This window comes from Rosa rugosa, chromosome 1 (genome assembly GCF_958449725.1).
Source record: "Rosa rugosa chromosome 1, drRosRugo1.1, whole genome shotgun sequence".
NCBI classification, from domain to species: domain Eukaryota; kingdom Viridiplantae; phylum Streptophyta; class Magnoliopsida; order Rosales; family Rosaceae; genus Rosa; species Rosa rugosa.
In genome coordinates, this window is record NC_084820.1 from 25,994,527 (window position 1) to 26,011,381 (window position 16,855).

Here is a 16,855-nt window from a genome sequence, read left to right on the forward strand (position 1 = left end):
ATTATTTTCAACTAGATGAAGAGCTGTATTATCTTACTGATTTGACATATCAGTATCAGGTTCTTCTGCATATGTACATACATATTCACTGATTTAGTATATCAGTATCAGGTTCCTTATATGTACAAGGTTCTGCATATGTACATGTTCTACCTATACAACAACTAAATGTTGAAAACTAATTTTATTCAAATGACAAAAGCCAGATGATAAATTCACAAATGACTGATTAATTGAAATAGACACATTACGAGATAATACTAAACACAATATGTTCATACAAATGTATCACATATTGACATAATCTATTCTCATTAATAATCATTGATGAGTTGGAATAAACAAAAGGATGAGATATTCAAGTAATATGTGAAGCTATCTCCGACGCAGACAGTCCAGGAAGCTACATTATATTTGGGACTGTGTATCTGGCGCATATAATTCTTATACCCATCAATTTTACATGGAAACTGCTAAGAAGGAAGGCGATTCTGACATGTATGTGTCGTTGGATCCTTTCTTCTTTTATATTCCAATCATCAATCAGGAAAACAAGTGTCTTGGAGTTGACAAAAAACTGAGGAATACACTTCTTGTGTTGCGATCAGTGACGGATTTTGCTAGTGTATTGCATATACAAATAATCTGTCACATCCATGCTCTCGTGCCTATAGTCGCTAAGTTCAGAAATCTTGTCTCAAAAGACTTAAACTTGACTGCTTAATTCTGAATAAAGTACTGATGCATAACTAGATAGTTTAAGATCAATTTATGATGCATCACAATTTGTTTGTTCTGAATAACCATATCTTCTTAGTATGGTATAGTAAATGGAAACAATAAGCTTGCTATGAGTTTAGAATACTACAGAATGCACAATTTAATTCATGATCGAGACATATGGCATCATTGAAGAAAATAGAACTATAACAATGATGCCATATGTCTCGATCATGAATTGTTATGCCTAAATCAATCTGTAGGATTGATATGAATAGAGTTCGCAATTTGTAATAAACGAAGACTGAGCAACCAGTTTTTCAAATGTGAACAGAGTCTAATAATTGTGGCCAATAAATTTACAGATTCTATGCAATACAATCAAACCCTGTATTCCTGCTCTCAGGTGGGTTTGATTTTATAAGCAATAAGTACGTTCCATATTCTGCAATTAATGAGCAAAAATCAGATGCTTTAGGTACAAGATTTCTGGTGCAGCCTCACTTGTTCCAGGAAATCTATTAATGTACTAACTGGTATATACATACATGATCGACTAGCTGGTAAAGTGGGCCTCTTCGAAATAAACTACTTTAATTCCATCTCTTAGCGTTCTTTGTTACTTTCGATTTTGCCTTTGCTTGCTGGAATGCCTGCATCTTTTGCTTCTTCCGAGCTTTCAGCCTACAATGATAATCTAAGCAAGTTAATATCGGATTGGCACAGATTACTGCACTAAACAAAACATAGAAATTTCCTTTGGTTTCATAATGGAAGCATTCTTACCATCTTTGATTTGGCTTTGACTTTAGGAGCCTTCTCCTCAATCTCTGCCTCACGCTCGAGCTCTCTTTCCCTAGCATCTAGATTCTTCTCTAGATAGTACTGCACATCATGAAATTTCATGGTCACAATCACGGATTTAATAAGCAACTGCATAATTGATTTCAATATTGAATGAACTCCAAACTCCCAATTGAACAGAACTGCTACTCTATAGGAATATTTTCGTCTGCTGAGATTGCAGAAAAACACTGGATTAAATAAACAGATTCCACGCTTTCCACATTGAAATTTTCACTTCAATACTTAAGCAAAGAGAAAAGTCTATGATCATCCTATGACTATAATTAAGGGCGAGTCATCAATCTCTTAGTTCTGCTAACTCTCAAATTAAAATATTTCAATAATGTCTGGTGTTGGCTAAGTTCCATATGCAAGAAGCTGTCATATAATCTCCAATTTTAGCTTCGTTAATTTAGATAACAATTTTTTAAAAACCAAAACAAAAAAAAAAAAAACAAAAAGATTATCCATACATCACACACTTTCAGGCCCGAGTAGGCTGAGAGTAAAGACTACTTACATTGTAATTGCCTGCGTAATCTTGCAATCTTCTGTCTTTAACTTCCACTACTCTAACTATTTGCTTTATAAAGTGTCTGTCATGAGAAACTGTGATAACAGTCCCTTTGTACACATTTATTGCCTCCTGAAAGAACAGTTAGGAGCCAACTTACAGGTAATTGATACTAAAGTACTATAAACCGTTTATTGTGGAACACAGAATGGAAAGAAAAAGGTGGGAATACCTCAAGCATCTCTTTTGAAGGAATGTCCAAGTGATTTGTCGGTTCATCCAGAACTAGCAGAGTAGATGGCTTTACCATGAACTTGCAGAAGGCAAGGCGTGCCTAACAAAAGGGAGACAAACTGTTAAACTGGACAATAATTCAGCCTTAATTGATTCTCAAGTGAGAGACAGATTCTTGTATTTAAAAAAAAAAAGTAGCAGAAACAACGGAAAATGCAAGGAAGTTCAAAAGCATTAGACAGCAGAAAAGTTTAGCCTCAATGGAAGGAGGGAAAAATTATACAAAATTGACAATATAATAAAAACACTTATTCACAAAGAATTGATGAATATCATTTGCAGGACTGTTATCATATTACAACAAGTATAAGCCTGTTATGACGGTGATGACCAGCTGGTTAAAGTGAAAAGCTCATATGTTATATAAACCACAAGCTTGTGAGAAACTAGTTTGAAGGAAACCATAAATGTTAGTATGTTACTAAATTGGGATAAGTGTCAATAAGTCCTACATCTAACTTCATCTTTGTGTGCAATAGTTTTGACCTAGACTCATGTCTATGAAATCATTGTGCCTAACGTTACTTGTATTATTTGGCCTGGTCAAAAGTCACAATTTCTTTGAGCGGCAAAGACATGCCACTGAGAATCATGAATGGTTAAATAAAATTACCATGCTCAATAATTAGGACTCTCAAAAACTGACAGTTAACACAAAAGATCTCTATATAAATTAAAATCACTGAACTAGATGCGGAGTCAACATTAGTAGTTTTGAACAGAAAATTCTGAACAAAGCATGTTACATATATCCCATAAAAGCTAAGTCATTAATAAGAATTTAATAAAAAATAATAAATAAAACACCTTTTACTTACCTTCTCACCACCACTTAAGAGGGAAACCTTTCTATCAAGCATATCTGCTTTGAAATTACAACGACCAAGGAGACCCTTTATATCATCAAGTCTCCAATCCTCTGCTGCTTCTTCTACTGTCTCAAGCACTGTTTTATTTAAATCAAGTGCCTCGGCCTGAAAAGACATGAACAAGGGCCAACCAATAATATAGTCTGACAAGGAAAATTACAAATCTGGTTCCTCTTTTAGTAAGAAGAAACCCCAAGCTATTAGTTATTTCGAAGTAGCAAATAGTAATGGCAGTACACACCTGATTTTGCTCAAAATAGTTTAGTAGGACATTATGCTCCCCAAGCAGAACTTCACCTGCGATTGGCTTTTGTAATCCCATTATTAGTTTCAGCAAAGTACTCTTGCCACATCCATTTGGGCCAATAATGGCCAGTTTCTCTCCTCTTTCAATTATGAGATTTGCTCTGCTAAACAGCACCTGGTACACAACAGATATGGTTGCAATTAATACACACAATTTGCAGACGAAGAGATTTTTTAAGGTGAGGAAAAATATGGCGTGTAGCACTTTTACTTGTGATCAAAATATGTAAACCCACCTTATCTCCAAAGCCAGCTTCCAGATTCTTAAGTGTTGCAACAAATCTTCCACTTCTTCCCCGTTCAGGAAATCCTCATCTGTTTCCTCTGGAATGGCCTTTCAACAAGATCCTCTTCCTGAGGTTTCTCCAGCTTCAGTTCTTACCAAGAAAAAAAATAAAAAAGTTAGATAAAGAATTGGAGGTGGCCAGTAACATGATCAATGTAAATTACCTGGTGAATAGATGATCAATCTTGTTAATGCATACAGATCTGACCGAACCTCAGAGAGGTAAAGCAATAATCATTTGTTTTAGAATTATGAATTAATGGGTATGGAAAAAAGAAAAATAATTTAGCAGATGCAGTTTGTTAGCAACAATCTTAATGCAGTAGTACAAGAATGATTGAATGAGAGACTACATTTAATATAAGCAAGCCCGATTAGAGAACAATCCAAGAAATGCTTTTGTTTTGAAAAGAATATTGTACCCGCCCTTTAGTTTTCACAACAGAGAGAAGAATGTAGAGTAAAGCAGCTTAGTTTTATTTTTATACTTTGAGAAAGTGAAACAACAAAACTCAATGCTAACCAATTGTCCACATTAGATTGGTATTTTTGTTTCTTTTAGAATTTCAAGCAAATCAATTTGCTACACAGATAAATCTCGGTGTACCTTTCCAGCAGAAGACACACCGCCAGAATTTGCTCCAGCGCCCAACCTGTGTATCAAGTCTTGTGTGTGCTCAATTTCCTTCTGCTGCTTCTCCCAAGCAGCATTTTGACTTTCAATCCATGCTACCTTTGCAATATAATACTCAGAATAATTTCCCTCATACGTCCTGGAGACACCCATATGAGTTTCCACTATTTTTGTACACAACTGATCAAGAAAAGCTTGGTCATGAGATATGATAACCATTGGCACATCCTGCTGATTGAGATAATCTTCGAGCTACTCGATTGTGTCAAGGTCAAGGTGATCTGTAGGCTCGTCCAGCAGTAGTAAATCAGGGTCCTGAAGATAAAGCCATTATACTCTGATCAACAGCTAAACCAATATACATTCTAAGATACATGTGCTCTGCACATTAGCATATCTTACAGGAATAGTGTTGAACATACGGTTGATAGCCACTTCCACACAATGATGATTAAATCTCACAGATTAAATATAACAAGAAGCTAGCCCAAATGCAATCATGATAACACTGCTATTTAGAGTAACCAGCTTCAGGTTACTTCAACTAAAGAAGCAAATATTACTTCAACTAGCATCTCCCTAATCAGAAACCAAGCAAGCAATTTCCTTGTTAACCACTAATAACAATTCACCATGACAACTTTTCGGCAATAACACACTACAGCAAACTACAATAACAAGCACAGAAAGCATGTCGAAAGTTGTTCATCTAGCCATCAAGCAAAACTCAAGCTATAACTTGCATTCCAACAACTAAATTTTTCATCTAAAACATAAACTATATACCTGAAGAAAAATCTTCCCAAGTGCATCCTCATCTGCCAACCACTACTAAACGAAGCCACCAACCTATCCCCATCCTCGGGCGCAAACCCAAGTTCCGGCATCAACTTACTAATCTTTGCATCCACCATACTCAAGTCACACTCCTGCGCCTGATTCTGAAGCTTATCAAGCTCATCCAACAGCCTCCCCATCAAGTCCATATCCTCCACAGCACTCTCCAACGCCTTTTGCACCCTCTCCAGCTTCTCTGACACCTCCATCTCCTCCTTAAAAGCAGTCCATATTAGCTGTTCCTGAGAGTGCTTTCAGCTTCCCTCCACAGTGTACACCTTGTAGCTAGCAACCCTCTTCTTCCTCTGACCTGATTCCAAACCCAGCAGGGATACTAAAAATAAGAACAAGTAGTTTAATAAGACAGATAACATGATGACATAAAGTTTTGCAGATAGACATGGAGAAGTTTACACAAGATCAGAAGCTAGTAGACTTTAAAGTTATGCAAACTGATCTAATTGCATAACTAGCATAACCAAAATGTATGGAGTAGAGCTCACAGAGCAAATGGGATAGGTACAATAAATATTTGACTCCCCTTAAAATAAAGCAAACAGGCCCCAAGAATTAAGATAGTAAGATTGATATGGAGTACAGAGCACACGGTAAGTATAGTTTAAATAGAAACACTGTTCATTCTAAATATGTAGACTATAATCAGCTTAAAGATTCTTGATGCTGTGTTGATTAGGGAGTAGGCTATGTAAGATCAAATATGGACATAACACATATCATCATAAAGTAATTGATGATTAGCTTAATATCAATCCTAGTTTAACATGGATACAAACAGTAAATCAATACTAGTAACTTAATGAATAGTGTATCAATTCATTAAGGATAGTAATCCATTGCTTAGTCTACAAGAAAGGCTACAAGTTGTGATACATTAGGAATCTAACAGTGAAACCTAAACCGACAAGGAATGCTTTAATGGGAAGCTTCTTGAGGTTTAAGTCTCATATATATATACAGATGAATTGGTCCCTGATTACTACCACGACTATTGCATAAGTTCTGTCCATTGAGAAGCAAGTTGGTAAGTAACAGAAGACTATATTCAGTGATCGAGTTAAGCAGTTGCATAAGATGGAATCCATGACTGTTATTGCTGAAGGTAAGCCTTAATCCTATTATGATTGTTGTGCATATGTTGTGAGCATGTAACTATGGTTTTACAATTGGTATCAGAGCATAGGCTCACAAATATGAAAAATCGTTTTAGGGTTTTGAAAAACAAACATAAAATTTTTTAAGAGTTTTTTGCTTTACGGGTCAAGTAATTGATCAGGTTACTGACCAAGTCACTGGTCATGTAACTGGTCAGGTATCTGACCAAGTAAGTAACTGACCAGGTAACTGACCAAGTAACTGGTCAGGTACCTGATCAAGGTAAGTTACTTAAGTCGACTGCTGCATCTGGTTAATTATAAAATTCACGCTTCCGCTATGATTTTTTAGCAGCAAATTGGGGAAAAAGCAAAAACAGGTTTTTTCTGTGAAAATTGTTTTCGATTCATAGCATGATAATTAAGTTTTGATTGTGCTCAAGAACCCTAGTTGCATTCCCGGCGTGCGTTAGGCTAGAGTAGATGGTGACCGGATGAAATTTACAATTTCTTGATTATTCTGTGGTTTCTTGGAATCGAATCAATTTTGGTTATGCTTGAATATGCATGTTGAATTGATTGATGATATGGTATTGTATCTGTGATTGTGTAAAATTGTATGAAGAACAGAAATCTCCCAGATTTTGTTTACACGTTAAAGTTGACAGATACAAGAGCTTAATTTTCTTACAAGGATGAATCTGGATAGAATGTAAAGTAAAAGAGCTCATATGTTTTGTGGTTTTCTGTTGGCATAAGTGATTATGATGCACAAAGCATCCTTCATTGATGTTGGCAGAAAACATTGATCAGGTACGTGTAACTGGTCAAGTAACTGACCAAGCAACTGACCAAGTAACTGTACCTGATCGAGTAACAAAACTGAAATTGTGTTTTGTGTTTTAAAACTATGCTTCAGTTTTATCTTCCAAAGAAGTGGTTAAGTATGGTTTTAGAATACAAAACAGCAGTATGCATGCTTGATGAAAATAAATACGGATACTTAGAAATTTTTCTTCTGTCTAAAGATGTGGATAAATTTCTTTGGATAACTTGTTTTCATTGAACATGGCATATTGATAAAGAACTCCAGGATATTAAGTTTCTGCTCAAAAGTGATGCTTAATATTGTTTTTGTTATGGACTGACATGAATGCAAGTATGGTGTTTAGGTTTTCTCTATGTTCTTGTTTTGGTTACTTAAAGCTAAATAAAACACAGAAAACTTAAACATATTTTCTTTACAAACTGAGAACTCACTCAAATTTTTGTTTTGCTCCTTAGGTAACTCTTACATGAACTTGAACAGTGTCTTGATGTTAACTGGAACCAACTATAGAGCTTGGCTAGACTCTGTGGAAAATTATATGGGAATGCATGAGAACATAGACTACTGCTTTACTGAGGATAAGCCTGAAGAGTTAAATGAAAAGAGCACCAAGAAAGATACTGACCTTTACAAGAAGTGGCATAGATCCAATAGAATGGCTAAGAACCTCATCAGAACATCTATGTCTAAGACTGTCAGGGGAAGTATAGAAGAGCCTGAGCTAGCATCAGATTTTCTGGAACTCATAGGTGCTAAGTTTAAAGAAAGTGAAAAAGCAGAAGCAGCTAGGCTAACCAAGGAGTTTCATGATTTGAAGTACATGGGTTCAGGGGGAGTTAGAGAACATATTATGAAGATGATCAATATAAATGGCAGACTCAGGGAACTCTTAATGGGGGTTAGGGATGAGCAAGTAGTGCATTATGCACTACATTCCTTGCCTAACAGTTTTAGTCATCTTAGGACCAGTTACAACTCTCAAAAGGGAAACTGGACTCTAGATGAACTTATATCCATCTGTGTGGATGAGGAATCTAGGATCAAGGAAGAAAAGGAACCTGCTACAACCATTAACCTCATTGAGAAGCCTAAAAGGAAAAAGCCCCAGAATAAGCTCAAGCCTACCAAAGCCATAACTAAGAGTTCAACAGCTGTAGTGGCCAAGGAAAACAGGCCATTCAGGTTCAAGTGCTACTTTTGCAAAAGAGTAGGACACATGAAAAAGGACTGCACTGGCTATAAGAACTGGTTAGCCAAAAAGGGTAAGATTTTTTCTAATACAGTTTTTTCCTTAGAAATTAATCTTATAAATGTTGAACCACAGTCTTGGTGGATAGATTCAGGCTCACCTATTCATATTACTAATTCTTTGCAGGGATTCATAAGGAGGAGAATCCCAAAAAGTGATGAAGTGAACCTGTGTGTAGGAAATGGCATGAGAGTAGCAGTCAAGGCTATTGGAACCTTAAAGCTCGATTTAGGATTAGGAAAATTATTAGTTCTGGACAATGTTTTTTATGTACCTTCCATGAGAAGGAATTTGGTTTCAGTTTCTCTTTTAGTAAAATCTGGTTGTAGACTTGTTATGGATAGTAATGGAATTCTTATTTCTAAAAATTCTGTTCAAATTGGTTCTGGTGTTATTATGAATGATTATTTACAGTTAAATTGTTCAATGGCTCAACAAGAAATTTTACTTGTTGAAAATAACACTAACAGTACTAGCACTTTAACAGGTGTTAAAAGAACCAAACTAAATGAAAAGTCTGCATTTTTATGGCATAGAAGACTCGGCCATGTTTCAAAAGAGAGACTGAAAATTTTGGTGAAAAACAACATCCTAAATGAACTTGATTTTTCTGATCTAACAGACTGTGTTGAATGCTTTAAGGGAAAAATAACTAATACTAGAAAGAAGACTGCATATAGAAGCCAAAATTTATTAGAACTCATACACACTGATATATGTGGACCATTTAGGCATCAAACTATCTGTGGAAATGTGTATTTTATCACATTCATTGATGACTTTTCTAGATACAGTTATATTTATCTACTTTCAGAAAAGGCACAAGCATTGAAAGCCTTTCAAATCTTTAAGTCTGAAGTAGAAAATCAACTAGAAAAGAAAATCAAAACAGTAAGATCAGATAGAGGAGGTGAGTTCTATGGCAAGTACACTGAATCCGGCCAACAAAAGGGTCCATTTGCCTTGTTTTTACAAGACAATGGAATTAAAGCTCAATATACAACACCCTATAACCCACAACAGAATGGTGTTGCAGAGAGAAAGAATAGGACTCTTTTGAACATGGTTAGATGCATGATGTGTACAACAGGTTTGCCTAAATTTCTGTGGGGTGAGGCTTTAAAAACTGCAAATTATATTTGCAACAGAACACCTAGCAAAGCCATAGAAAATACTGCTTTTGAGCTTTGGTGTGGCAGAAAACCTAGTCTTCATCACTGCCATGTTTGGGGATGTCATGCAGAAGCTAGGATTTATAATCCAAGCTTGAATAAACTTGATCCTAAGACAGTTAGTTGCTATTTTATAGGTTATCCAGATAAATCTAAAGGCTATAAATTATATTCTGCTTATCATTCACCTAGAATTTTTGAAACACATCAAGTAAAGTTTCTAAGTGAAAAAGTTCACAATACAAACCTTGAGGATTTATCCTCAGATTTTGAGGAAATTGTGTCGGATGAGAATATAAGCGTAGCATTGCCTTTAGAACAAGAAGTAACTGATCAAGTCACTGGTCGAGTAACTGACCAAGTAACTGATCACGTACCTATAACTAGTCAAGCAACTGACCATGTCACTGGACAAGTCACTGACCATGTAACTGGTCAAGTATCTGACCAAGTCACTGGTCGAGTACCTGTAACTAGTCATGTCACTGACCAAGTAACTGGTCAAGTACCTGTCACTGGTCATGTCACTGACCATGTAACTGACCAAGTAACTGTCACTGGTCAGGTAACTGACCACGTAACTGACAACCCTCAGCCTAGAAGATCACAGCGAGCAAGAAAACCAACTTATGGGGGGGAAGATAGTGACTACATTGTTTATCTGCAAGAAGCAGAAATTGAAATAGATTGTGCAGAGGACAATGATCCAACTACTTTTAACCAGGCTATTGAAAGTAATGAATCTCACCAATGGCAGCTAGCAATGGAAGCAGAAATTGATTCCATGAGCCAAAATGCAGTTTGGGAATTAGTTGAACCTGACCCTAATCAGAAACCTATAGGTTGTAAATGGGTTTTCAAAACCAAAAGAGATGCAAATGGCAATGTAGAGAGACATAAAGCAAGATTAGTTGCCAAGGGTTTTACACAGAAGGAGGGCATTGATTTTACTGAGACTTTTTCTCCAGTTTCTACAAAAGACTCGTTTAGGATAATCATGGCTTTAGTGGCTCACTTTGATATGGAGCTACACCAAATGGATGTTAAGACAGCCTTTTTGAATGGTGAACTAGATGAAGTGATTTATATGAAGCAGCCAGAAGGTTTTGTGCAAACTGGAAGTGAAAACTTAGTATGCAGGTTAAGAAAATCAATTTATGGCCTTAAACAAGCTTCTAGACAGTGGTACAAGAAATTTGATTCTGTGATTTCTACTTTTGGATTTACAGAGAATCTTGTTGATGAGTGTGTTTACTTGAAGACAGTTGGGAACAATTTTATTTTCCTAGTACTTTATGTTGATGATATACTTTTGGCTAGCAGTAACATTAAACTGCTTAAAGACACCAAGAGCTTTCTGTCAAAGAATTTTGACATGAAAGACTTAGGAGAAGCATCCTATGTACTAGGCATTGAGATTAAAAGAGATAGAGCACAGAGACTACTTGGTTTGTCTCAACAGAATTATATTACCAAAGTTTTGAAGAGATTTGGTATGGAGAAGTGTGCAACTGGAGAAGTCCCCATGTCCAAAGGAGATAAACTAACCAAGAAGCAAAGTTCCAAAAGTGATGTTGTGAAAGAAAATATGGAGTCAAAGCCTTATGCTAGACTTGTAGGAAGTCTCATGTATGCACAAGTCTGCACTAGGCCAGACTTGTCTTTTGCAGTAGGGATTTTATCAAGATTTCAGTCTAATCCAAGCCATGAACATTGGGTAGCTGGGAAGAAAGTGTTGAGATACCTGCAGAAAACTAAAAGTCACATGCTAGTTTATAGGCAAGTGGAGGATCTGAACCTCGTTGGATTTTCAGATTCTGATTTCGCAGGGAATTATCCAGACTCCAAGAAGTCAACTTGTGGATACGTGTATATGCTAGCAGGAGGTGCAGTTGCTTGGAAAACCATGAAGCAAACTCTAGTTTCAACCTCCACCATGCAAGCTGAATTTATTGCAGTATATGAAACTGTGTGTGAAGGACTTTGGATCAGGAATTTCTTGATGCAGACCAAAGTGTTAAGTCACATTGTGGCAGACACACTTGTGATTTATTGCGATAATGAAGCTGCAGTTTTCTTCAGTAAGAACAGTAAAAGGTCAAATAATTCTAAACACATTGATTTAAAGTATTACAGTGTTAGAGAAAGGGTTAAGCATGGTGAGATAGCTGTTTTGAGCATTGACACAAATTCGCAGCTAGCAGACCCCTTCACCAAGGCCTTGTCAGTAGCAGCATTCCAGAAACATACAGCCAGCATTGGAGTTTTAGCTAATCTAGATGCTTAGGTTCAGTAGAGAGTTAATCCAGTTGGAGCAATTTAAATTTCTAAGGTTTTTGAGTTCTTGTATTTTTAGTTGTGATCTTTTGACTTTATTTATCACAACTTGTTTGTAATGACAGATTTTATTATTATCAATAAACTTTTGAGGTATTTCCAGTTATGATTTTGCTGCAGCTTTATTGTTTTATTTTGGAAATTATCATCTTGTTTTGAATATCATACTTGCTATCAGATGACTTAAATCATGTGAAGCATGATGTTAAGGTTCAAGCAATATTTTTTAAGCCATCAGTGTTCAGTGAATTTGCTTGAGTTTCTGGTTTTAGAAACATAAAGTAGGACCTAATATATGTTTACTTGTTGATACACATTAACATATATTGTATCACTTCTGGTTGAACATATGTGGACTGCAGAAGCTTGTGTTAGTGGTTTTGAAACTCTGCATTTTTGTTAAAATGTATACTGTTTCTTGCTCTGCATAAGTAACTGTGATCTGACCATGTTGGAATGGATTTTTGATTTGAGTTTGTTATCTGGCGCGCACTTCAGTAAGTTAAGTAGGTTTTGATGTTCTCTGGTGCAAATCATCGAGCATGATATGTGTGAGTCCAAGGGGGAGATTGTAAGATCAAATATGGACATAACACATATCATCATAAAGTAATTGATGATTAGCTTAATATCAATCCTAGTTTAACATGGATACAAACAGTAAATCAATACTAGTAACTTAATGAATAGTGTATCAATTCATTAAGGATAGTAATCCATTGCTTAGTCTACAAGAAAGGCTACAAGTTGTGATACATTAGGAATCTAACAGTGAAACCTAAACCGACAAGGAATGCTTTAATGGGAAGCTTCTTGAGGTTTAAGTCTCATATATATATACAGATGAATTGGTCCCTGATTACTACCACGACTATTGCATAAGTTCTGTCCATTGAGAAGCAAGTTGGTAAGTAACAGAAGACTATATTCAGTGATCGAGTTAAGCAGTTGCATAAGATGGAATCCATGACTGTTATTGCTGAAGGTAAGCCTTAATCCTATTATGATTGTTGTGCATATGTTGTGAGCATGTAACTATGGTTTTACAGGCTAGGCCTATTAGGCCCCAGTATGAATATGTATTGCTGGTACTTGTCCATAGACTCTAAAACACAGACTATGAACTCATTAGAGACTAAGTAGGAATTAGTAAAATTAAATCAAGCAAAAAAAAAGGAACCTAAGTACCTAACAAACTCTAAAAATTAACAATTATTAGTATAGAACAGAGATATCCCCAGTTTTTCCCCATTCTCAATCTGAAGGCCGCAATCACCAAGTATCTGAACTGGACCCAAATGTCAATCTAGATGAGTACGTGTGTGATTTATACTCGCTACCTATCTTGAACCAAATCTGTGTTTCTAGAACTTGAGAAAATTTTAACAATTCGATTAATAGAAATATTACGCTAAAGAAATTTCTTGACATGATAAAACCACATAATAATTCACAAATAATAACTTGCCTGGACCAATACTCATATTCTCGCATACCTACTCTAAATGATAGTATTTAGTATTTTCTTCATTCTACTTTATGCAGTTTCAGAAAGCCAAATCCTGAATCAGAGTTTCAATTCACTACCGTTAGAAAACCTCATTCCTGTAAAGGTGATCAGGGTGGCTCAGATACTTCAGTTTAAGTTTTTTAAAGTTGATCAGGGTGAGTATTTATAAGATACAATGAATCAAACTAGTACTAGGACTAGAAAACACAATTACATAGGAAATGAAACTTTAACCAAAATAGCCTAAGAAAGAATCCTCCAATTCACAGCATATGGGGATGCAGTTACAGACTTGAACAGCAGTATGAATTCAAAACATGCCATATTCTGCTTACCTTGCCGAACTGGTGAGGTAGAGATAAGTCCTGTATTTCTTAAGGGAAAATTTTGTATTAATTTCTTCTGAAAGTTACAGTTGATTCAAGGAAAGAAGTAGCCATTAAACAAGAAGATACTAAAGCAAACAAACAATGTGGTGATCTAAGGTTCTGCTGATATATTGTAGTCCTAACAGTACCACACACATTAGAACATTAGAAGCCGTAATTGTCACCAAGCCGTATTGTAGTCCTAACACCATAAACCTCACCCAATTTTCAAATGCAGGAAAGATTTCATGAGAAACTGAACAGAGCAACAACATCACCAAGCAATTACATCAATCAGCACACAAATCTTCATCATCAGCGTCGAGTGTAATCTTCAAATCTCTTTGACGTGCCATCTTTGACCACTCCTCACCTTTTAATTGCCTTTTGCAGCTTTTGCTCAATTCAGGACACTCTTCAATGTTCAGTTCTCTCAACTCAGTAAGGCAATGCAACCCTTGCGGCAGCAAAGCCGACAATTTGGAGCATTTTTCAATGTGTAGTTGCTCGAGGAATCTGAAGTTTATCAACTCCGGAAGTGCCGTGAGATTATGACATTCAGAAAGATATATGCTCTGTAGAGTGTCTACAGAATGTTCAATGAGCCAAGGGGGCAAAGCCTCCAAACTTGAATTCCCGATACCCAATGATCGAAGACGTTGAGGACCTTCCCCTGATCTCATCGTCACCTGAAGCTTCTCGCAACCATCGATAACCAAAGTATCCAAAGCGGTCATGTGTTTCATATTTGGTGGCAAGCATTCCAAATTATTACAACTGCTAATCACCAGTTTACGAAGGTTGTTGAGGAATTGGATCTCTTCGCCCAAAGATTTAAGATTGACACATCCCTCAAAATATAAATATTGAAGTAAGGTGAGGTGCCTAATTCCTTTTGGCAAATACGTCTGCTGTGTTGTTATCGTCAAGCTTCGTAGGTTGATCAAGTTCCCTATGTCTTTGGGTATCTCCTCAAGTGCGTCGCAATTCCCAAGGTACAAGCTCTCCAAATTCAGCAGCTTACTGATGGAATTAGGAAGCCTTTTTATCTTCCCATTAGAAGACAAGTCGAGGAATCTCAAATGAAACAAACTACCAATGGAACTTGGTAGCTCCTCAAGAGGCGACCCACTGAGATCTAGCACCCGCATATATTTGAATCTCAAGATGCATGTCTTTACAAAACATTGACTCATCTGGCCATCTTCAGGAATTAGAATTGTTCGCAATTTCTTTGATTTGAGCATGAAATCAGGAACTTGTGCCTCTTCTCCAAGCAAGTCTTTTTTGGATATTGACACATGTCGAACCATTTCCAAAGCACTAGAGGGACGACAATTGACTGTGGAGTACTCTACTTGTGCCACTGAAATTGCTAAATCATGAACTAAATCATGTATTTTAAAACTTATGACTGTTTTGACATCTTTCTCGACTTGAAACAAAGATCTAGAGCAAAACTCCCTTATATAGTCTACAACCATCTGTTCAAAATCTTCATTTTTCTTAGATGTCTTGAGGTAGCCTTGTGCCATCCACAATGGAACCAACACTCCACTATTGAATTCATAATCCTTTGGGAAAAGTGAACAAAAGGCAAAACATGGTTTCAAGTGTTGTTGCAATGCATCATAGCTCAATCTTAGTGCAGGTAGAATATTGTCATTCCCTATACTCCACATGTCATCATCTCTGACACCAGACCATTGGCGTTCATCTGTATTCAAATAAAGCATGCTCCCAACAGTAGCAACTGCTAAAGGAACTCCTCCACACTTCTTCACAATATCTTCTCCAATTTTTAGCAAATGTTGATAGTGCTGCTCCTCTCCTTTCTTAAATGCCCTTTTGATAAACAAGGACATGCAGTCTTGGTGAGGAAGACCTTCTAAAGAATGCATGTACAAGGGATTCACTAGTGAAGCAACTGATCTATTTCGTGTTGTTATGATGATTTTACTTCCATTAGCTCCCACATTTAACAAGCCTTTTAGATCATTCCATTTTTCAATCGTTACTCCAATCAGCTCCCTATCCCAGACATCATCCAACACTAACAAAAACTTTCTACCTCGCAAAGTATCTTGCAATCTTCTTTTCATAAGGTCCAAACTTTCATCCTCACATTTTTGTTTAATTGCAGCATTGATAATGCCACGAATTAATGTTTGGATATCAAAGTTGTCTGAGACGCATATCCACATTTTCATCTCAAATTTCTCCTCCAACATGCTATCATTATACACCAATTTAGCGAGAGTTGTCTTTCCCAACCCTCCTAACCCAAGGATGGAAATAACAGAAACATTCTCCCCACTAGAGATATCAGTGTTATTTAAGAGATGACTAATAATCTGTTTTTTATCATCATCTCTTCCAATAACATCTGAAGCCTCCACGAAAGAGTCAGTCTCTCTTTTATCATCGTGCATCCCTTGGAGCACACAAGGACCCTCAACTATCTTAGCAAACTTAAGGAGACCAAATTGTCTCTTTTCATTATCAATTTCAACCAGTCTTTCTCTGATCTCTTTCACTTTATGTCCCATTCTGAAGTTAAACACTACTGGATTCCAACGGGAAAAAAATTGGCGTACCTTTCCTTTGATCTTCCCACAGTTGCCAACCTCCACTTTTAGCCGCAACTTTTGGAAGTCCAGTTCGTCCAAGACATCATCAACGTCATGACAAACATCTTTGAGCTTTCCCAACCAACGAGTGATTAGGGAAGTCCTCACTTGCTTCTTCTCTGCATCCTCGAGCACTAATTTGATGGTAGATAAGGTGTTGTCGAGCTTGGTGAGCTCAAGTTGGGCACTCCATGCCAAGGAGATCTCTTGGGAAGCATGTGAAGCTAGTCTATCCAAGACGTTCTCTGCAATGCTGCTGGCAAACTCCATGAAAAGAGGAAGAGAGGTAATCTGAGGCTAGTGAAGTAGGAAACAGGGTAATGTATGTAGGAACTCAACCCA

General features: G+C 36.6%; 1 protein-coding gene and 1 pseudogene across 4 annotated transcripts; both read right to left on the bottom strand.

Annotated features, from left to right (window-relative positions):
* Positions 1–1,014: 1,014 nt before the first annotated feature.
* On the bottom strand, positions 1,015–5,515 carry LOC133725228 (ABC transporter F family member 5-like; annotated as a pseudogene).
* LOC133724435 (putative disease resistance protein RGA3) lies at positions 3,788–16,851 on the bottom strand. Of its 4 annotated transcripts, none has more exons than XM_062151170.1 (4): positions 14,105–16,851; positions 5,256–5,616; positions 4,443–4,784; positions 3,788–3,926 (listed from the first exon to the last, which is right to left on the bottom strand). In XM_062151170.1, exon 1 carries the CDS (start codon positions 16,781–16,783, stop codon positions 14,174–14,176), a length of 2,610 nt encoding a protein of 869 aa, XP_062007154.1. In that variant the 5' UTR covers positions 16,784–16,851; the 3' UTR covers positions 3,788–3,926; positions 4,443–4,784; positions 5,256–5,616; positions 14,105–14,173. The 4 variants fall into 4 exon arrangements, with proteins under 4 accessions (XP_062007154.1, XP_062007152.1, XP_062007155.1 ...); XM_062151168.1 differs by having other exon boundaries at positions 5,256–5,640; XM_062151171.1 differs by having other exon boundaries at positions 3,788–4,038; positions 5,256–5,640.
* Between the last annotated feature and the right edge of the window lie 4 nt (positions 16,852–16,855).

Bases quoted from the DNA above. Each gene is read 5' to 3' on its own strand.
- LOC133724435 (XM_062151170.1), bottom strand. From the start codon at position 16,783: ATGGAGTTTGCCAGCAGCATTGCAGAGAACGTCTTGGATAGACTAGCT.